At 36.8% G+C, this 23,683-nt stretch overlaps 1 protein-coding gene across 5 annotated transcripts in view; it reads left to right on the top strand.

The window, feature by feature from the left end:
• Diaph3 (diaphanous related formin 3) overlaps positions 1-23,683 on the top strand; it is a 471,820-nt gene that overhangs the window by 269,600 nt on the left and 178,537 nt on the right. For all 5 annotated transcript variants that reach the window (XM_031361487.1, XM_031361488.1, XM_031361490.1 and 2 more), the window contains 2 exons: positions 3,803-4,042; positions 19,245-19,374. In XM_031361487.1, coding sequence (XP_031217347.1) covers positions 3,803-4,042; positions 19,245-19,374 — 370 coding nt within the window. The remainder of the gene's footprint in view (positions 1-3,802; positions 4,043-19,244; positions 19,375-23,683) is intronic.

The raw sequence follows: 23,683 nt of genomic DNA, 5'->3' as shown, positions 1-23,683 counted from the left end.
AGTCCCTCACCCACAGAAAAGGGAAGAGTTTTCTCTTAGACACGTCTTAGCAGAGACTATAATAGGAAACAGGATCTGTAAGAGGACCCAGATCTCAGCGCTGTAGGTAACTGCAGTGCATATGAAGGAGAGCTGAGAGACATTGAGATGATAACAGGCCGATGCTGGAAGGACCGTGCTTTGTTGACTATTGCTTAGTAACTATGCTTGGGAATTAAAGTTCATCCTCATGAGAAAATGTAGAGCTACAGCTTGAGTTCCATTCCAGTTGCTTTATAAACTGTGGCTGTATTTTCACCCTGTGGTGCTAGTGCTTCAGTAACAGCCAGGTAGCTGGAAGCCCAGAGCTGACTAGTCCCGTGACCGGAACGTTGGTCCCGTCCTTCCTTATAGTGAGGTGTTCAGCAGGCATGCATCTGGAGCATTCAGGCAGTTAAGATTGGAGCTGGGATCTTTTCATTCTGTTTATTGGTGTAGTGGTAGAAACTTCACTGGTTGGTTTTATGACTTTCGAGAATATTGACAAAGATACTAATCACTCAAGTTTCTGTTGAGGTAAGACCACATAAATTCTGTGCACTAGAGGAGGAGAAAAAGTTCTCCAGTTTTTATTTAGTAAATCCAATTGCTGACTATAATAAAAGACACTATAAAGAGACCTGTATTGAATGCTAGAACACAGTTGTTATAAAAAATACAAATTGTGTCAGTTTTCTTTTATGGAAAGTGGACAAAATTACCCTGTAATGAAATTATGCAATGTTATATGTTCTGCTGTTTGGGACAGTACTAAATAAGAAGTGGTGAGCTCCACAAACAGTAGCGAGGACTTCAGTTTCTTTCACAGCGTGGACTGGATCTAGTCTGTTCTCAGGGGTTCACTGGCTCTTGTATTTCCTTACACATTTGCTCCTGTGTGTGCCCCAGAAACAAAATTTTGAAGTAAAAGTTAACCTTTTTTGTTCTTGATCTTGTGTCTTCTTTGTTGTTCTCTATGAATGGTGGCATCAACTATATTGCTCTGCCTTCAGCAATAGGACTGCTGGGCTGGAGAGAGGGCTCAGAAAGCCTGGGTTTGTTTCCCGTGGTGCTGGGTAACCATCTTACTGTTGTCACTTGGACTCCAACTTGCTTTCCTGGCCCCTGTGTGCACTGCAGGTACATGGTGCAGATGCTCAGGTATAACACACATAAAATAAAAAATAAATCTTTTAAAATAGTTTTAAAAAATAGGACTGAAGTCAAAGCACTTGTTAATGCTTAGCTTAATCTTCAGATTATAGGTCAATATGATAGATTTTTTTAAATTTTAGTGTACCCGAAATAGCAAATACTCATTTTAAATAACTTGCTATAGAACTCTTATTATTGTTGTAAATCTCAAGACCTTGGACCTTTGCACTAATGTGGTCCCCATCGTTAAACTAGGAATCCACTTGGCCTAGGAATCCTTGTAATTCTTGGCTACCAAGGAGCTGAGGTTGACCTCTGAAGTTCCCATTTCAGCTCTGTAATTTTTCTATGGATACAAAATGTAGTAGCAGCCAAATATGGATTTATCCAAGTTTCTAGGGAAGAACAATATGAACCAGGCATCTAATGAAAGCTGAAGTCTTCCTCGCAGATGCCGTTTTTTAGGTTACCTTCCATGCCTTTGCTTTGTCAGGGTTTTTGTGCATATGCAGTGCTTCGTTCTGCATTACATCATAGACTTTCTCTTTTCACAGTACCTGTCCTCTGTGCCAGATACACTCATTAGTCATACATATCTGGGTTATGTTTTTCTAGGAAAATTAATTACTTTAGGTTGGCTACATATGGTTAGCTTGTCAGAAGGAAAATTTTAACATATTTTGGGATGGTATAATGTAGGCATTTAACCAGCCTTCTTTCCCCTTCCTCTTTGTGCATAAATAGTACATTAATCTATGCTAGGATGAACATATTTTCTAATACCTCAGCATTGCATAGCACAGGGCACTAGAACCTCTTGACTGCACCTGCATAATCATGAATGGGGGCCAATGAAAACCAGAGCAGTCATGATCACATGCCCTACATTTTTAGTCGTCTTCTTTGTTCTTCAGCATTCTAAAGGTATTCAATTTAATAAGTAGCATCCATACTGCCAAGCTATGTGAGTGTCTGACTATGCAGAGTTTAAGTATTAAACAATAATGCAGCTAAATTAATCAGTTTGGGGTCATACAGTGTATTTTAAGTCTAGTCAAATGAAGTTTATGAGAGGTAATCACAATTTATCCCTACTTTTTGTGATAGAGATCTAAAAGAATTAATTCATGTACTATAGGAATTAATTTTCTAGCATAGTGACCCTTTCTCATTCTATAATTTTGTATTGCTTAACCTATAAAGTACATTAAAAATACACCTCTACTTTCTTTTTATTCTGTTGTAAAAGAAGGTACTTTCTGTTTTATTTTTCCATAGTGAGAAGTTCCAGACATTGTTTGGAAGCAAGGAAAGGGAACGTATCTCTAGTACCCGTAGAGTGGAGTTTTGACTAATTGTGCTAGTTTGGCTCTAGGAAGCTTGCTCATTGTGCTGCACACACGTGATGTGTCACAAGACTGCAGAGAAATTACTGTGTGTTACTGTTGATGAGACATCAAGCGCGGTGACTCTTTGGATCATCTGAAGATCTTCATTCAAAGAAAAGTCATTCATTCAAAAATAAATAGGACTCAAGTCCTATTTATTTTAAACAGCAATTAATTTAAATGATATTGTTATGAGCATATTATAACTGACTTTTATTATACCTGTTCCTACAAGCTTCATACAACACATTTTACCCTTTCTTTTAGGATCTTGGACATGAAGCTTCATCTCTTTTCTTCCTGTTATATTCTCTCATTGTTACCTGTTCTTGCCTCAAACTTCTTTTGATAGTTGCTTGAACAACTTCAACAATTTTACTATTACTGCCTCATTAGGGTTACCAAGGTCTCATATTGTTAATGTATTTCATTAAGGAAACCATCAAACTGATGGAGGTTTTGAGCTCTACCTAAGTGGATTTTTGTGTCATGGGTACCTGGAATAAAGGGTGTTAGTTTAGGAAGAACAGGCTTTTGTTCCTTCTCACCATTAAGCCTTCCATATCCTCAGCAGCAGAGCCACATCTCCCTAGTTACCTTGGCATGTGACAGCCCTGTGGCTTTCTGCTACTCTGTCTTGCTACGCCCATGTTTCCTAACTCTGATTCTGCTAATTTAGTATGTGTCAGGAGTCATTCTACTTTCTGTGTTTCTGAAGAAAGTCAATTTAGTACAAATTGGGACCTATTTACTATCCCTCTATCTAACACATACTGTTAGTCAGCAGGGCTTCTGAGGACAGCAATTGCTATTTGAGGCGAACAAACCTTTTTTAGACCTTTCTGAATATGTTTTAAACATGACCCAGTGTATTTCAGTATTGAACAAAGATTATTTAGTGATTCTGTGACTGCTTTGTAGTCTGTTTCCTGTGTATCCTGTTAAATTTCTTAAAACTTGGGTTTCTGTTTTAATGTTTATTTGATTGCTTAATTAAACTTCACTGTTTCATTAAAGCTTTCTTTTCATTGCACATCTGAATTTTTAATTTTGTTTTTGAAAGATGGCTGGATTCCTTACAGAAACAAGCAGAGCTCTTCTCTTCCTGCCATCAGTTTCAGGGGACATATTGCTTCTTCTGTACTGTCATACCAATAAATCATCCCAGATTACTTGCCGAGGTACAGTGCTGAAGTATACCATGCATTTTAAAGGAAATCTGCTATTTTCTTTTCAATCAGATGAGCAATGTGAAGAGACTCCGGCCACGGCTCAGTGCTATTCTCTTTAAGCTTCAATTTGAAGAGCAGGTGAACAACATCAAACCTGACATCATGGCTGTCAGCACCGCCTGCGAAGAGATCAAGAAGAGCAAAAGCTTTAGCAAGTTGCTGGAACTTGTGTTGCTAATGGGAAACTACATGAATGCTGGCTCCCGGAATGCTCAAACCTTCGGATTTGACCTTAGTTCTCTCTGTAAAGTGAGTTTGTTTTTTTAACACACATATTTGCCTGAACACTTACTTTTAAATGTCATCCCTGATTACATTATTTAAATATTTTTATTTTGATGGGCTCATTATCAAGAACTTGAAATGAACCATGAACTCAAACCTAGAGCGAACTGAGCTAATTTACTCAACCTCTGAACTAAATCCAAATATTAATTTTCTCTGATCTGCAAATCCAACTGAAGGATTTTGTTTAATAACTAAATTATATCCTAAACCTATGCTTTCTCAAACCAATGAAATGGAACATCAAAATATTATTTAAGCTTTATATTTATTTAGTTCAGGTACCACCATCTAGTTTATTGCTTAGGACTGTTGAATTTTTTGCGTTTAACTATTTAAAGATTTCTCTATGTTGTTTTGCATATACAGACTAAAAGAAAAATGAGATTTCTTTATATATGAAAGTATTAGGAACACACATATTTCAGACCTCATTGACAAGTTGAAACTATTATGAAAACTGAGTGAATTTAAATAATTCTTTATTGTTTTCTCCTGCTTTCTTTCAGTTTTTTTTCTTTCTAGCAAATTCATTCAGTGCTTTTTATAACAGAGCACTTTCATGGGATGTGTACCACTGTAATAATGTTTTCGTGATCTGCTTGCCACAAGTTATTCTCCGTTACACAGTACAAGAAACCTTGTAGCATCCACACTTTGGTTAAGGGATTTAGTTTTTACTATTTCTAGCTTGGTAGAAAATGTGAGATGCCGTTTCAGCTTTCGCTGTTGGTTGGTCAGTAGCCATCTACATGGTGGCCTTGGAGTCACCTCACACTGTGGTTCTGACCCCAGGCCTTCATGAGCATCAGCGCTTCATTAAATTTTTCTCTTCCCCTTTTATATTCCAGCCTTTGTTGCCATAGCTTTCTGTATTTGGTCATGTTCTCTGCTGCAGGTAACACTTTTCATGCAACACAGACCAAAAGCTTTAGTGCTGACTTAGAGTAAAATCCTATGATGTGTAGTTTACCCTAACCAGGTGCTAAAGTAGCTGATGAACATTCACTAGGCATGGTGGAACTCATATTTTCTAAAAGCAGACCACAGTTATATTTGCTTGCTTCTTTATATTTACTTATTCATATTATGGTGATTTAATGGAGCAGTTTACAAAATCATATGGCAGAGGTAGTTAGACCCGAGATACTAGCTTAGTAGGAAGAGGGTAGCAGCTAAGTATTCAGAGAAGAAAGGAAATCCTGAATCTTGAAGCAAGTATATATTTCCTGGAAACAATTGTAAGCAAGAAAAAGAAGTTGTCATGAAGCTTATTATTGCATGGCATGTGTGGGTACATACTGGTCTAGTAGTTTGCATTCTTAATATGACAAGATTTGGGGGGAAAATTAGACTGAAGTAGGGAGTCAGTAACTGTCTCTAAATGCTATGCCCCGCAGTGGTGGCTTTCTGGAGATACACGAGTATTGTAAGGCAGGCAGTATGGTTAGATAAGTTTAGGAGTATAATTCTGTTATCAGACGGAGAAGGTTAAGCTTCACTGTCTAGTAATATTGCCATTGAGGATATTACGCTGGTTAATTTTGCCAGTTCAGGTTTAAACTGAACTATGTAGTTATGTCTCTTTCCTTAGTCATATTTACTACATTTGCAATGCAAATGAATAGATGTTCATATTCTATATTCAGCCCATTCCCACTACTTCAGGAAGTCCTACTGGGAAGAGGGATGATATAGTTATAGTGCTCGAAATTTAGTGACTGGCTGGCATGTAGTACCTGATCTATGACATCAAAGTAAGAGGAAAGATAGGAAAAATGTTGTGGTAGAGAAAAGGGATGGGGCAAAGATAAGTTTTCTATTTGTGCTTTAACCACTTGGTGGATGCTTTTTCTACTGACATGCCTGCAGTGTTAGTTCAAAAGGAACTAGCTATTATTTTTCTCCTTTTGTTTACCCTACTATCTTAAAGGGCAGCTTATTTAAGCTGCTGTATTAGAACACTTTGTGAAAAATCTGGCTGCCTGCTCCGCACTTATCACTGACAGCTGAGGTGATACAGTTCCAAGCTGAGCTAGTGGCCTTGCAGCCTGCAGTGGAACTGTGGAGTAGATTGAGGCTAGTGCACAATTCCATAGCCAGAGAGGCATCCACAGTGTTTTGTGACCATGAGAGGCTAAAGGAGAACTTGCAAGCTAGACTACCAAATGAAGGAAGCCAAGGATGAGGACGGGAGGACACTGGGGTTTACTGGAGCACACTAGAGAACTATTATGGTTTATTCATTAGTACACAAAGTCATTTCTACTTTGGGTTTCCCACCTTAACAGTATAGTTTCATGTGCCAAATGAGGGCTCCCTATTCTCCCTCATCCTTCCCTCTCAAAGAGACATGTGTAGGCAGGAGACTCTGATTCAAGATGTAGAAGAGGCTAGCAAGAGGCGCATAGTAAATAGCTAAAGAATCAAGCAAGTTGTTGCATTGCAATAGTGTAGTGTGTCTCATTTATTTTGTAATGGAAAACAGACATCCTGTCCTTGAGATACAGTCATGGATGCATAGTAATTTTTAAATCTTATACAAAAACAATACATGTTATTGTTTTTGTAGTTATTATTTTACTGTAGTTACTTTGTATACCAGTTAATCTGTCGTTGGATGAAAAGTTGTCTGTGTTCATGCATTGGTACTGGGCAATTTTGATCATCACTCTTCAGAGATTTCTGTTATACAAGAAGCAAAATAAATACTACACCTTCATTTTTATTAGCCTGCATGTCAAGTTGAAAGTATATATTGAATAAGATGCTATCTCTCCATGTTTGTTATCAGAAGTAGCAGCTTGATCTGTGACAGTTGTGATTAAATTTTCACTCTGAGTATAAAGCATTTGGTTTCATGATAAGCCCCCGCATATGGGGAATTCTTTATTTATTTGACAGAATAAAGCCAAGAAATATTTTAATCTTTTCAAATATGCTGAGTAATTATGTGAAATTTAATGTTCTGTATCTGAAATTCTCATTATATATGTATATATAATATTTATTTATAAAAATAAAACTATATAATTCTAGGCCTAGTAAATTAGTGAGTTACTTTATAAGAAACCTTTTTAAATGTGTTTTCCAATGACAATGCTATTCCTAGTTTAGGTAGAGTGTTATGAGTACCTTGCCTTTACTTCTCAAAAGGATAAAATGTAGAATGTAAAGGAAGAACTGTTTGTTACTCATGAAATTGTCCTAAAATAGTAATGCTTTGTACTTCAACTAAAACTTAGTAGTTGGCATTTTCTGTACTCATACCTGTTACACACATACACACACACACACACAAACAAACACACACACCCCTATCTGTCCTGCTATTGATAAAAATATAAATGCATTTCCTTAGAAAACCATCATATTTGTAACTCTATAGGAAGAACAACAATATCAAAACCAACCAGAGCTCCCAGGGTCTAAATCACTAACCAAGGAGTACACATGGAGGGACCCATATGAGCATCTGCATATGTAGCAGATGATGGCCTTGTTGGACATCAATGGGAGGAGAGACCCTTGGTCCTGTGAAGGCTAGATGCCACATTGTAGGGTAATGTGAGAGCGGGGTTGTGTAAGTGGGTGGGTGGGTGAGGGAGCACCCTCATAGAAGCAGGAGGAGGGGGAATAGGATAGGAAGTTTCTGGGGGAGGAAATTGGGAAAGGGGATAACATTTGAAATGTAAATAAATAAAACATCCAATAAAAATAATTGACTAAGAAAAAAAAAAGAAAAGAGAACCATCATATAGATGGTAGATGCTTATATGACCCAAATAAATGCTGACCTGTAAAATGTCTATCCCTTTAGTGTTATGCTTCTTTAAGAGAACTTACCAGCCTGGCCAAAATGTTTTATAATTAAATTAGCATTCCAACTAGTGAATGAATTGACCTGAATATCAAAGTTCAGCATTGCATTATAGTCTATGAGATAATTGTGACTTGTAAATTTAAGGAACAGATGGTTCAGATCTGCACACAGTGGTGCTGACATGTGTTTAATAATGTTTACCAATATCTACTGAGATATGTGATTTCTGAATAACAAATCCTAATCAATATTATAGGATGCTATAGATTGTTGTTTTAGATTATTAAACTAAGTGACTTCCTACATTGAAGTAACACAACTTTTTGTTTTGTTTTGTTTGTTGGAATAATATACTTTTGATTCCACTTTATCCACTTTATCTCTTGTAGGAAACTTTCAGTTGTCTAAACAGTAGAATGTTCACTGTCATGTTAAAATTACCAAAGCAAGCATAACAATGTTCTGTAGGCCTAGGAGCAGGAAGGAAAGTGGCTGAAGGGCAGGCAAAGCAGACTTAGGTTTGAGTTTCTTTTTCTAGTGCAGAATCTTCTACATGACCTTCTGGATACTTCTTTTCTTAGCGTAAGCTTTCCTAATGTAAAAGAGCTTCACAAAATCTGTGATGGACATGATTTAAGTTGAAAGCTTCCAATTTCCATTTTCTTTAATGTTTATATCAACTTTAGTGAGCAGCCTTTTGAAATTGTGAGCATCCCCTGCTTAAGACATATTTATTGATTTGCAACGTGGAGTGCTCTTTACATATCACTAATGCTTTATCCTCTTCAGCAGCTCCCCTAATTCAGAATGCTTTGTGTGGCATTTTACAATGGCTCCACAGGTGAAGGTGATGCTCACCCCACACTGGGACTCATTCTGTCTCTTCTGCAATGCTTAAGTACTCTAAAGTGGGAAATCCCTGACTGATGGTCTGGACGTAAATAAGCAACAAACAAACCAACAGCAAAACAAACACAACAGGAAACAACTTAAGGCAGAGTGGTGAAAATACTCCCTAAACCTGCTGCTCTCCTTTCCTGCCAATCCCTGCACTCTGCTGAACAGGAAGAGCTTCGAAGAGAATGTGAGTTCCACAGAGTACAGGAAGTGCAAGGCCGGTGTCCGAGTCATTGTGCCAAGCCTTGCCTCCAACAGGTAGCATCCCAGTCATCATGTGCAGTTACAGTGCTCTGTGACCTAGCCCAGGGAGTTTGTGGTTTGCATATCTGTCCTAGTTACACTGGCAAGGACTGCAGAGTTCTGTGTATGAAAATTGTGACTTTCATGTGTCACTTTTTCATTTCCTCTGAAGCTATTTTTAAGAGAGATCTCTGCCAAACAAACCCATTGTTCCATCTGCATTCAGGGTTTTAGAAGAATTTTTAGTTTTCATCAAATTGGCAGAATCATACCAGTAAATGTTCTGGCACTACTTGAAAGTAAAGCAGTTATGGGCCAAAGAGTTGCAAAGAACAAATGCCATTCTTGTTTCACATATAGCCAATTAAATCACAGGAGTGCTGACTTACAAGGCAGTGGGAAAGTTTAGAATGCTGAACCCCTTTACTTTATCAATGCCGTAATCTGTACCATTTTACCAAAAGCTATTTAATTGGACTTACTAAGGATCCCTCCATACCTTTGTTTTAGTTCAGTTGATACAGTGCCTTGTAAATTAGGAACATTCTTCTAAAAACTATAAGAGGATTTCTTTGCTTGAGCACAGCCCGTGTACTGACATCTCTGCCTTCAAACCACGGTCCTGCTCCCCCAAAGCTGACTTGCCCTCAGAAAGCCACCACTAGCATCATCCTTAAAACCATTCCAATAGACACACACACAGAGACACACACCAGACCTAGCAAGCAAGATTAATTCTATCTGCTATTTCTGATTCAGTTCAGTTTCGCCTTTATATTTTCTAAATGAAAACTCAAGATACCCAATTCCTAATAACTCTAAATAGCTTTTTGTTAACCTTTTTTTCATATGCCAAGAATTTTATATTTTTTGAGCATTCATAGTTGGGGTATCAGAGGCAAAATATGCAACATTATTACCCACATGGTAATAATTTTATGAATTCTTAAAGTGCATTTAGAACATGATGATGAAATATATTCTTAGGTAGAACTCATATATCAGCATTTGAAAGTTATATTGGAACTGATCTTTCTTAAAGGAAAATAAATTTATTAAAATTTTTGAGCATAATGAAAGTAGCATTTAATGGATATTTTCAGCTTTGCATGTGTGCATCAGTTGGTATATTGGCTTACACTCTAAGACTCTATAAGAAACTACATGAAATATGAAGTCAACAGAAAAAGTAAATTAATACAGAAAATCAACATAACCAAATTTCTAACATTTACACCTTAAAAAGAATGTAATGTTAATAAAATTCTAGCCAATCTAATCAAGAATAAAGGTTAAAAAAAGTATCTACAGAATATCCATGTGAACATAAAATGAATTAGCATTATTCATCCCATGGACATTAAAAGGATAACAAAGGAATATTTAATGGTTATAATTTGTACCCTTGATGAAATGGACCCATTCTGTAATTGCAATATAGATGTGTCACAACATAAAAGAGTAAAATAACCCTCGAAGCCTTTATCAAAGTAATTTAGTCAATAATTATTAACCATCTAAAGGAGGAAGAACATGGTCCAGAAAGCTTCAGTAGCTTAATTGTAGCAAATTAAAATTAAATTAAAACTAAGGCCAGTTGTCTCTATTGTCTCTCATCTATTGGAAGCACAGAGAATACCAACTAGTTCTATGAGGCTATGCTGGCTCAACACTGAAAATCAGTGCAACTCATTGTATCAACAGACTCGAGAACAAATTCACCATGATATTATACCTAAGGTGTTTGGCAAAATCCACCCAGAGGAAAACTTACTGAGTAAGCTTAAAAGGAAACTATTCCAAGATGATAGCAAATATAAACAGGAATCCCACACTTATCACCATATGTAATAGGCAGGACCTGGATGCTCGTGAACAAGTGGAAAGTGCTCTGTGTTCATAGACAGGACATCTCTGTGTGGTCTCAAGTTGCCATCCCTTTTTAATTTGACTGTAGTTTCAGAATAGTGTTCCAATCAAAATGTTAGCAAGGTACATAATGCACACTGAGAAAGCGATTCCATATTTTATATGGGAAAGCCAAAGGTCTTGAAGAGCCAACACAATTGGAGAAGAGCTGCACACTCAAGTCTGATACTGCCTGACTTCAAGTATGTTATTTTTAGCAATAAAATAAGCTAAAGTAAAATAAAATGAACAAAACTGCCCAGAAATTGTCTATGACAAAGGAGAAGCCCTTGCTAGTGTTTAGAACCTCCTCCTCATTGGCCTGCTTCTATACACTGCTGTAATACATCTGTTGCCTGCCATTTCCTATACAGATGTAAGTAAATGTCTTTTCACTTGGAATAGGACACCAACAATATACCAAAGAAACATTACTACCCAAGACTAGCTGCTAAGTAGGTGACTTTATTGGGATTATTTAGGCAGCTGCATATCCCTCAAAAGTCCCCCCCCCCCAATCATAGCTCAACTGTGGCCATGCCTCATGAAAGCCTTGTGAACGTCCCGTCTCCAGGAGACACTGTTTCACTTCCACTTTCACTGATCTTACATGCTTCTTGAATCTTTATTATGAGGACTTGTGCCATGTGTTTATGTATTTTCCTATTTGTGTTTCTTAATGCTCTTTTAATTGTCAAAATTACCTGGGACCTGAAGAAATTATATGTAGAGTTTTTCTGCCACTCTACTGTGCCAAATAACACGTCACTAAAACTGTCAATTAAAATGACAAGATACCACTATGTACCTACTATAATGGCTAAAACCGAAGCATTGTAACACTAGAAACTGGAAGGTAAATCTCAGGGATTGTTAGTGGAAGTCACAAGTGGTACACCCATTTTGGAAAACTGGTATATACATATGTTTGTATACATATGCATATACATGTGCATGTACACATACACATATAATATGGAGGGAGGGGTGATGACCCACCTAAACCCTTGAAGAAAATAGCAAGTTTGTGTGTGTGTGAGTGTGTGTGTATGTGTGTGTGTGTGTTTTGGTGTGTATGTGTGTGTATGTATATTCCTTTTCTTTTCCCAAGACAACAGTTTCTGTGTAGCCCTGCCTATACTGGAACCCACTCTGTAGACCACATCGGCCTTGAACTCAGAAATCAGTCTGCCTCTGTCTCTGCCTCTCATAGTTCTTATATTAAAGGTGTGCTCTACCACTACACAACTCTATATAATATGTTTTACAAATTAGTCTGTAATGACAGCCATAAATATTTACCGAGAGGATCTGAAAACACATCCACACAAATGTTTACAGAGTCTTGCTTATAATTCCCAAACATGTCAGGAAACAAAATCTCCTGGAGTAGCCCAACAGCTTGACTAACAGGAATATTTGCACTGCAGAATGTGTGTAGCATTCTCTATATAATTACCCATCCATCCATCCATCCATCCATCCATCCATCTTCTTAAGTCATAGTAAGCAGTAAATGAAAGAAAGCAGTCTTCGTAGTCCTTGTGCTGTATGCTCCTTAGGGTAGCATTTTGTAAAAATATAATTACAGAACAGTAGAAAGGAATAGTTACAGTGTTTCTAAAGACAGAGAGGAAGGACTGGATAAACAGAGGAATGCATATTTTTAAGTTTAAAAAACTATTACTTTTTAAAAAGATTGTATTAATAGTTATAAAATATTATATTAAAATACAAATGCAGAATTACAGAACTAAACGGGCATGCCTAAATTAAGTATTTTTCTAGTTAGCAAGAGGTGTAAATGTTGGCACATCATTTATAATAGTGCACCATATTTATGGAAAGTGCTGATGGAATCGTTGTGTCAAGGGTATGTGTAATTTATTATTTAAATTGAAAACTTACCATTAATGTAAACCTTAAACCTGATGTTAATTTAAAGTTAACCTGTTTATTCCATTTATATTGTTGATTTTGGTTATGAGCAGTTTTAAGAAGTAGTTTTGTTTAGACAATATTAGAGTCCAGTAAATTAAAAAAAAAATTTAAACTATAAGGATCTTTTCACAATTCATATTGGAGAATTCATATTTAACAAGAAAACTACATCAACACATAATTAATACATCTATGTAGTATAACCTTATCTCAGAAAATAGTAACTGTTATATAAGACTTTAGTTCACCACAGAACTTGTTCCAGTGTCTGAGTTTTTGAAGTTCTTCTGGAAAGTGGAGCTGTCTTTCCTCAGTCTTCTTCACATGGAATTTATTTTTCATGATGCTATTTCATCCATCCCCAACAAACTTTATTTATCAAAGGACAAGAGATGAAATATGAAATTAAAATAAGGTCCAATATATCTGCTTAAAATTTATGGATATCTTTTCCTCCTATATAGATGACTAAATTGTATTAGCAAATTGTCCACTACAAATCCATAAGCACTAGTTTTATTTAATGGTATGAGAGGTGACAGATGTTGTTGTTTTATTTTGTTTTGTTTTGTTTTCATTTGTAAATAAAGAAGCAAAATAAGAGCATCCTCTTGCAACTACAAATGACTTAGGGAAGGGTGTCTGAAGTCTGAGGGCTAGAAATAGAGGTGAATGGACATCAGCTGCTTTTAATGCGCTTCTGTTGTCTTGCTATTGTTTCCATCCACTGTGTTTTAAAGCATATTGTTAGAACCATCATATTTTACAGTGGCTGAGACTCACACACGCATATGCTCCAGTCGTGCATTCTAGGTAGAAGGAATGATTTGTATAAGGCACTTGGTTTCTCAGAATTCGTTTTGTCTTGTAAATAATGGCCATAATTCTGACTCCCTCCACATATGCTAGCAGATGCTTGCTACATAGGACTGATGTGTGGTGTATTATTTGACTGGTTCATGTTTAAGAATAATTGACAAATACTAATTATTCTATTGTCCTCTGCTTTAATATTATATTCTTCAAGATTGTTCATTGTATCATTCCCAGGTGAGGACTTGGGTTGTGTTTTAAGCATCCACCAAGGTCTATAAACCCTGAAGAGACACTGAAGTCTTGATGCACATTTAAAAATTAGCAGCATTATGGCCAGAGGAGTTTTTGGTGTCACATTCTTAAGATAATAATTTTTCTTAAGTGAGTAAGTGGCTATAGTTCTTTTTTCTTATGATCTATAAGAAAATATGTGGTGTTGATCTTACAGTTTTCCCCCCTTGTCACTAAAACAATAGAATATTCTTTAAATGTCATCCAAATTTGTGTTGCGCACCTTTACAATGTTGCAAAGCCTTGCATTGGCACTGCAAGGGAGTTCATTGCGGACTGACAAGCAAGCCGTGATTTATTATTGGGCCTGCTTTTAACATGATCTTGTTTGGAATGAACAGAGTGGTTAGAGAAACTCCATCCATCTTTTTGTTTATTTGACATTTATGCCACATTTAATGTATGTTAAGGAAACAATCCATGAATAAGGAATTCTGTTTAACAATGATGATTATTATCTGTCAGATAAGTCTCTTGACAATCATACAGAAGGAAATCCTGTCAAGAAATGTCTGTTAAGATTTAAATAAGCTATTTTAATATAACCAGATTCCGAATGAAATTTCATTTTCTTTCCAAGAAATAGCATTACAGAGTGTGCTTAAGTTATTTTTCATTTCAACAAAATTAACACTTTCTCAATTTTACTTGTAACTCAATCACTGATTACAAAGTGGTTACTAAAAACAGAATGTATTATTTGTTGTTAATGTTTGTCAAAAATTTAAAATTCAGTGCACTAGTAGATAAGATCTTTCTAAATGTGCTTTGTTATGCTTTTGTGTTTTCTTTAAAGCTTCACCCTAAATTTTGTACCTTCACATGATTTGTGAGACAGAGCAGTCATTTATGCAGGAGGGACACCATGGCAGCCTGGGACATGCTACAGGTCCCTCTTAGCCAACCCATTCATTTACTGAAGCTAGTTTCAAATCAGTCTGGAAGTGTTAAGTGATTGTTTTGTTAGAAGTCTCAAAATTACTAAGTAACTATTAAGAGGAGATGGTTGGCTTGGGGTTCTTCTTAGTATTCAGTGGCTATCCTATCTGATGCTAGATTTCTCCCACTATATGGCTTGCTGATCAGTTGATTTTTGATATGGTGGCCCATGAAGCCATTGCCCCCAAGCAACCAATGTTTCACATAAATACTTGCATTTATTCTACTCTATTGTATCCTAGAACCTGAAATCTTTATTCTCACCAATCATGGATAAAGTTTGAGATTGGTCCAGTGGATTATAGTTTTATCGTAGATTTTTTAAAATATTAATCCTAGTAGTTTCTGGATGCTTAGCTATATCATATGAATTTATGGAAAACTTTATTAAGCCTCTGCATATTATAGAGGTCAATGACATTTCTCTTAATCAGATTCCACACCAGATGTTACTCAGTTTTTCATGAAGGAAATACAGTATGGAAGAACAAAGGTAATGGTGAGTGGCTCAGAGTCCATAGGAGGAACGATATGCCCAAGTGGTTACTGACATACCCTAAATACAAACTACACAATGTAGGTACAAACCCAATATTTTAATTGGAATAATGTTTTTATGCAACACATAAATAAGGAATGTTTGCTTAGTTTGAGCTGGCTTTAAGGCTTAAAAATGATTCTATGAATAGAACAGAGTTATAAGGATGGTTGTTCTCAGATTAAGGTTTGTGGGATATGTCAAAACACAAAGGACTGGAAATTTTCAACTGACCTATGTGTGTAGAATCGACTTTTAAACTGAGTATATTTGTGCCTCCTTATTTGTATCCTACTTAATTGGATTAGATTTTGCTATTTCTCTAAGACCACTTTGAATCCATTCTAATATATGCTTGCTGAGTTTAGATTGGAAAGTGAATTTAGAATTCCTTTTTAAATTATTAGGCTCCATTTTATAACGGTTCCTTTGTGTAAACTGAGGTCCAATATACTATCTTATTAAGAACATGCCTCCCATTAGGAGTTCATCCATATATGTCAGTGGCAATTTTATCATAATGGAGCCTTTAGAAAGTACTATTGAAATATTTCTTTGGGATATTGTCAAGTGTCTCTGCCTTCTTAAGAAGGTAGTTTTAAATAATGTGCTCAATGTCTGTTTTGGAGGAAACATTATGAGGAACATTCATTGTTGTTGATGTTGGTGGTAGTGGTTGTGGTGGTGGTGTGTGTGTGCGTGCGTATATGAGTGTGAGTGCATGTGTATGCACGTGTATACTCATGCTGTACATTATATACACTAGGCAAGGATTCTGCCATTGAAGTACATTCTCAGCCCAGGAGCTCCCCTTTGAGCTACTTATTCAATAGTCCAGGGTAGTATTTGAGACTTTCATATGTGGATTCATGGGACACTGTCAGATGACTAGCCCAGGGCTTCCAGTTCGTCTTCCTTTATTTCTGATGACACGGAAGCTGTGCTTGCCATTGCCCAGTAGTGACTTCTGCTGGGTATTTTTGTTGTTCGTTTCATATTTATTTATTTTTATTAAAAATAATTTCTTTTTTAAAATTCAGTCACATCCCTCACTCTACAAATACACACCAGTCCTCTCAGGTCCTCCCCACCTGTCTGTCACCCAACTCAGTTCCCTTTCTGTCTTGTTAAAAAAGAAACAGATACACACACACACACACACACACGCACACGCACATGCACACGCACACGCAAACACACTAACAAAACAACAAAAACCATAGTGGAAAAAAAAGAAAAAAATACAAGAAATATACATACACACACACAGACAAACTGACTCAGTCTAAAGTGGGAAATTGTTGGAAAATAAGCAGTTTTTGCCCTGTACCCTTACATTACAATCTCCAGCTCTGTATTCAGTTCTGCCATGAGAGGAGTGGTTTGTTCATTGGCTGAGTTCTTTACATATGTGTCTATTATGAATGAGGACTCTGGTGGTGTCTATTATGAAAGGAGACCTATGCCAGGGCTCCTTTAAACCCAGTATTCATACCGTTCTCCCTGTCAAACCTTCAGAGATCCAAAACCTAGTATAACCACTTACAGTATTTTTTGTTCCTGCCAAGCACAGATTGGTCAGTCCTTGTCAATTCAAGCTTGTCTTTTAGTTTGTACTTTCTCAAAATTTCTCCCAATCTTTATACCTGCTTGTTAACTCATTAATTTTGGAAGTAAGAAGCTCACAAATTTTTCTAAGACGTGTGTTATTACAAGATCTAACAGCATTTTCCACAGGGATAGTGTCATCCCTGAAAAGTTCAGTTGTTCCTTAGGGAGGACAAGACTCATTTATTTCATGGTTTTACATATATATAACACATATATATATACATATACACATACATATAAATCATGTTTATATTAGATTTATACATATATATAAATATATGTTATTTGTGTTTATATATAATATATACTATACAGTATATTTATCACATATTACATATTTATGTTATATTTACATGTATATAAATTGTTTTTATATTAGAGAGAGTAAAACAACATAAATATGAATACAAGATAACTATCTTAAAACTTCTCAGTGTAAATAGGAACAAAGGTATTTCTGAAGGAAAATGAGCAGACGCAGAGGTACTTCTTGTGTAAATTCCTATTATTTTAGGATATTGCCATTTGGCTATTACTTTTGTAACCTTCTAGATTTTATTTTACTCAAAACTAAAATCGTTTTCTTCCCTATCTACCCCTCCAAAATCGACTCCTGTACTGCCTCAATGAGTGGGGTCAACTCAGTTTCCAGGCCACACAGCTCAGCGCTTCCATACCTCTGTGCATCCTCAGGGCAGGCTGTCTTAATTCTTCCTGGATTATTGTTGCTTCTTTTACACCTAGCCTCCATGTTCCCTTTTTTTTCTCTACTTTTTATTGATGCACACTGCAGGGATGTTTTTAAATGTGTATGTGACTGTCTCTTATTCAGTTCAATAACTTCTATTTCCATTATATAGTGTATTTTTTTCTGCAATTTTCAGATTTTATATCTTTCCATTCACCCTATTTGCACCCACAACATACGCGCGCGCGCACACACACACACACACACACACACGCGCACACACACACACACACACATTTTTGTTTGCATTTACTCATCCTACTCAAATTTTTTTCTCATTTATAGTCTTGTCCCTATCACCTTTGCACTGCTGCATTATCTTTGACAGCTTTGTTTGTTTGTTTGTTTGTTTTGGTTTTTGAGACAGAGTTTCTCTGTATAGCTCTGGCTGTCTTGGAACTCACTCTGGCCTCAAACTCAGAAATCTGCCTGCCTCTGCCTCCCAAGTGCTGGGATGGAAGGCATGCACCACCAGCTTTGTGGTGGCTCTGTGACAGCTTTTTAAAAAGGTTCTACCTCCCAGATTTGAAGGTTCTCAGGCATGTTTTCTCCCGAGGCTTTGATCATCTTAAAAGTTTTCTCTTTGCTATGCTACATCATGACAGATCTTAATAATAGGGAATATGTGGGCACAGATGCTCATGTCACAGGACACAGGTAGGACGAGCTCAGGATTTTCATCACATCCTTTTGGAAGAACTAAGGCATCAGGAGATTAATCCATTAAGACTTCTCAAAACGCCATACTGCCTACAGACTCCACTTCCCAGTATCACAACCTAAGTCTAAGCTTCCAACAAGCTGCCTTGGAGGACAGGCAGGTCTGTCTCTAGGAAGTATGTTACAGGTGCTGTTCTGTCTGCCTGGACTTGAGGATTTTCTCCCCGTCTTCCCTAATTCCATCCAGCTGCATGATTTCAGTGGTTCCTCTCAGATATCATAGCCTCCTAGGTAGTCTTTGTGAGTGTTTTTACTGTGGTGTCGGTTGTAACAGGATGAATACGCTGGTTTTCTCTTCAGTAAGTGAAATGATTACTTGAAGCAACACTGTTTTGTCATTTTCTACCTTAAAGTCTACAACGTAGGACAGGTAGACCGTGACTATGTACCAAATAACAAACGCATGAACTGTTCATGTTGTTTACAGTTCTACTGTTCTATAGATATTCAGGTTATTCTACTTTCCTAGGCATTTCATTTTTCTCTACAAAGGATTGCATAGTACATTGCTTGTGAGTCATTTCTTCTGTATTATAAATTTTATACCAATATCAAATAAAACGTACTAAAATATTCAAATGTTTTCAGAATGGAACTGGTTTTCAAGCTAACTTCTGGTCCACAAAGTAGGGTGTTTCATGAATCAGTAGATTATTAACATACATTGTGTTTCCCCCTTCTCTTCACTTAGCTAAAGGACACAAAATCTGCAGATCAGAAAACAACACTCCTCCATTTCCTGGTAGAAGTATGTGAAGAAAAGCATCCAGACATCCTTCACTTTGTGGATGATTTGGCACATTTAGACAAAGCTAGTAGAGGTTAGTGGTTTTATTTATAAATATCTATGTCATTGTTCTGATCTTTAATGCTAAGAGACAGAAAATAATGCTTTTTTTGTACATATCTATTTTTGTTAAAATAATTTCATATGGATTGTGACTATTTGAAAAGAAATTATATGTTATTTTATCAGTTGTCATCATTACGAGTATGAATTTCTTTGGTTAGTGCGTTGTTGTGTAGATTGACCTTCTTGGGTTCCAGTTTGTCCCAGTCTCTCCTGCTTAGTGTCTTCTGTACTTTGGCAGGTCTTCCTAATCGCATATCATTTGTTAGTACCAAGTGTCATTCACAAGCACTATTGTAGGCCAAAATGAGTATCTTCCTTTTGTCCAAGTTTCAAATCTGTCTGTTGGAATGGAGCTTTCTTTTGTGATGCTACTAGATATAAGACCACCAGTTTTGATTCATCTTTCCTTATATATAAATTACCAACTTGGTTTTAGACACTGCTGTGGTCCTAAACATGGTTGTCAAGAGTTTAGATAGAGCCTTTTGCTGACCCTTTATTTTAATCTGATTTAAATTTCAAAAATTTGACCATCTTTTTTTTTCAACATGGATTTTTTTTTTTAAATCCAAACAAATACTTGGTCTCCCCATAACCAAAGTATAGGCATGTTTTAGATAACACATTTTCAATTATGTGATAGCTGTATTTTTGAATTGACCATTCATGATAGTAATATCAAACCATTTTTTTGTGATCTCTTTATTTCCTTTCTCACATTGGAATTTGAGAACCTGAAGAAGGATAATTTATTTTTTGTGCATTAAAGGGAATATTACTTCTTAAACATGTTTATTAGTCCCTGTATGCTAACAGGTTCTTTTGCTGTAAAGTGGCAGTTTTAGGGGATTATATACTAAGAGAAATGAGATTGGATAAGATGTCCTTCATAATTTTACCCTGGTAAGTTTCTTTGAAATATGTAATCCATATGGGTTTTGGTAAGCAATTACTCTGGGTTCCTGATTACAGCACTGGGCCTTTTTCCACTCATTTGTAATGATACTACATTACTCTCCTTGTCCCTCTGCCACCTTCATTGACCTTGGTATAAGAAAATATTTATGTGGACAGACACAGACAGTCAGACAGACAAGGATATATATGTTTATATGTCTAAATATAATTGAGAGTAGATAAGGGCTTCCGTTAATTTTTTTAGGATATTGTAATATATGCAAGTAAAGAAACTATATAAAAAGTATGCAAAGTGCAATTAAACTACTAAGACAAAGAAAATGACTTTCTTAAGTGAGATTTTTTAAAATTTGGAATATAGGAGTAAATGTCATAATAGGTAAAATTGAAATTCTTGTGTACTCGATAAACATTGAATTTCAAGGAATATAGTAATGTATAGATGTGGCACAAAACCCCTTGAAATTTAGAAGGGTTCTTTACCTGGAGCACAGATGATTGTGTAGGTAGGAAGAATCAATGCTCGTCCTTTTGGATATTGACTTAGCATTGCTTCCCAGCCCCCCATTACCTTTTGTAGGTGCAGACTTACTCACTCATTTGTGCCCAGTGTGCCCACAAACATTGGGTTCCCTTATCTTTGCAGAGAGTTCAAGATTGTATCCACTGCCTTGTTTCCTAATTGTTGTTAAGAGCTTGTAAGTGGCCAAGGAATTGCAATAGGATCTTCCTCTATAACCCAAACTGTCTCTGCGGCCCAGCCTGACCTTGACCTTGAAGCAGTTCCCTGCTTTTCCTTCCAGAATGCCAGGAGTACAAATGTGAACTACTATGCCTGGTTTTCTTTTTACCATGTTTTTCTAGCACTTTTTGGGGTATAAAGTAAATTTTTGAATATTAACTTAATTTTGACTCATTAGATTATACTTATAATTCTATATAAATATTCTGACATTGTGTTCTTTTAAAGATTATTTAGCTTGCATAAAGACTTGCAGAGTTGTAAGTTAGTAATTTGTTTCTTCTGTTTGTTTTCCTTCTCACTGTTCCAGGGGCTTTCAGGGGCCTTGGGGCGTTTGGTTTCCATCTGTTACAGGGAAGGCATGTGTGTGTAGGGTCAGCAGATATTGCTAATATGTTTCACTGGGAGCAGCAAACTTCGTATTTGGAATAATGGTTTTTAATAGTGTAGATGATTGTTAAGCATAATTTTCTTTTCATTATATGATCCAATTAATGAAGGAAATATTAGAGGAGTAAATGTAATATTTTAGATTAAATAAGTATGTTTGCTTTGGAGAATTGAGTGTTTTTACACATCACCATTTAAAGTTTCCACTTTTGAAACATCCTCAGTGAGCTATCACATGAATTAAAAAGTACCTTTGTTTTTGAGCCATAACAAATCCTGGTCATTAGGTACTCCTAGATCAGCAGGGGGAACTTTCATTGCAACTAATGAGCTTACCCGACTGACAATTTTCAAAAATCTACTTCATTAGGATGCTTCTTTTCTAAGAAATAATGGCTTATGGCATTTCTGTTGTGTTTCACTGAAAATATTTTGGTTCATTATTGTATTTCTGCATACCATGGTAATATTTTTGTTTTATGGAATTCTAAGGGTTGAATTTTTTTCTTGTCTACATAATTATAATTAATTTAGTCTGTAAAGGTTTTGTTTACTAGCTCCTAGAAATCTATAAAATTTGGATAATTATTAATATGCAGGAAGTGACAAAAATTGTGTTTCTTTTTTGGGAGATAAGATTAAAATGAGACTAAGGTAAAGTTGGAAAGATGGCTTAGTGGTTACATCTCCTTCCATAGGACCTTGGTTTGGTTCTAACATTTACACTGTGCAGTTGAACCCTTGGTAACTCCATCTTCAATGGAGCCCATGCTTTATTCTGGCCTATACAGGCACATGTCCATGTTATCTCACGTACCCATGATTAACATAACAAGAAAAAATATAAAACTGTTGCTGAGGGTCATTTTAACATCCCATACAGCATTCCATTCGCCCCTTGTCAACACACTCATTTACACAGTGTGATACTGGTTAGTCAGTCACCCATTCACCTAGTCTGCTCAGTCACCCATTCACCGAGTCTGTGCTCAGTCAGTCACCCATTCACAGAGTCTGTGCTCAGTCAGTCACCCATTCACAGAGTCTGTGCTCAGTCAGTCAGTCACCCATTCACCTAGTCTGTGCTCAGTCAGTCACCCATTCACCAAGTCTGTGCTCAGTCAGTCAACCATTCACAGAGTCTGTGCTCAGTCAGTCACCCATTCACCGAGTCTGCTCAGTCAGTCACCCATTCACCGAGTCTGTGCTCAGTCAGTCAGTCACCCATTCACCGAGTCTGTGCTCAGTCAGTCACCCATTCACCGAGTCTGTGCTCAGCGATTACTGAATTGCAAATTGTGTGGTATAATTGGTCCAATGTATACTTTCTCCGTCTTCTTGCAGTCTAGCCAATCTAGCCAATCTGACACATATCCCAAGTCTTTCCCCTCACCTCTCAGTTGTTTTTTCTCCTCTTTTTTGTGATCTCTACATATATATTGAGTTCTTTTCTCTCTTTTCTCACTCTACCTTTTCCTGAGGTTATCTTTCCCATTCCCAAAGACTTAAAAGCCATCATTTGTGATGATGTACAAATTTACTGTGCAGCCTTTTCATCTCAGCTCAACATGTGTGCCTGCCACACCTTTTGCTGTTTTCTTCTGGATCTCAAATAGGATCATTATTGGCTACAATAAAAGACCACACTGTTATTGTCTCCTCAAAAAATAATTGCTTGAGAAAACGTACTCACTTTCTTCTGATTTCTTTCATCCTGTCTGTGGTTTTCTGTAAGACCTCAATAACTCAGTGCAGGCCAGCAGATAAATTCTGCCTATTGAATCCATTATAGGGGGAAGCTGAGGCCTGCAGTGTTGTCTAGACTTCCTTTCTTTAGTGATCTTGAAGAAGATGGCATACTCCCTTTGGTAGTCTTTTTGGAGCTTGTTGGAACTTCACATAAGTATGTCAGTATTTCAGAAGTGGATGTTCACAGCCATCCAGTGCACTGAGCATGAAGGAGCTAGAGAAAGAACGCAAGGAGCTGAAGGGTTTGCAGCCCCTTAGGACGAACAACAATATGAACCAAACCCTCAGAGCTCCCAGGGACTAAACAACCAACCAAACAGTACACATGGAGGGACCCATGGCTCCAGCTCCGTATGTAGCAGAGGATGGCCTTGTGGGACATCAATGAGAGGAGAGACCCTTGGTCTTGTGAAGGCCCATGCACCAGTGTAGTGACATGCCAGGACAGGGAAGTGGGAGTGGGTGGATTAGTGAGCAG

The sequence above is a fragment of the Mastomys coucha genome, unplaced genomic scaffold, assembly GCF_008632895.1.
Source record: "Mastomys coucha isolate ucsf_1 unplaced genomic scaffold, UCSF_Mcou_1 pScaffold9, whole genome shotgun sequence".
Taxonomy (NCBI): Eukaryota; Metazoa; Chordata; class Mammalia; order Rodentia; family Muridae; genus Mastomys; species Mastomys coucha.
This window is presented reverse-complemented; position numbering and strand designations above follow the sequence as displayed.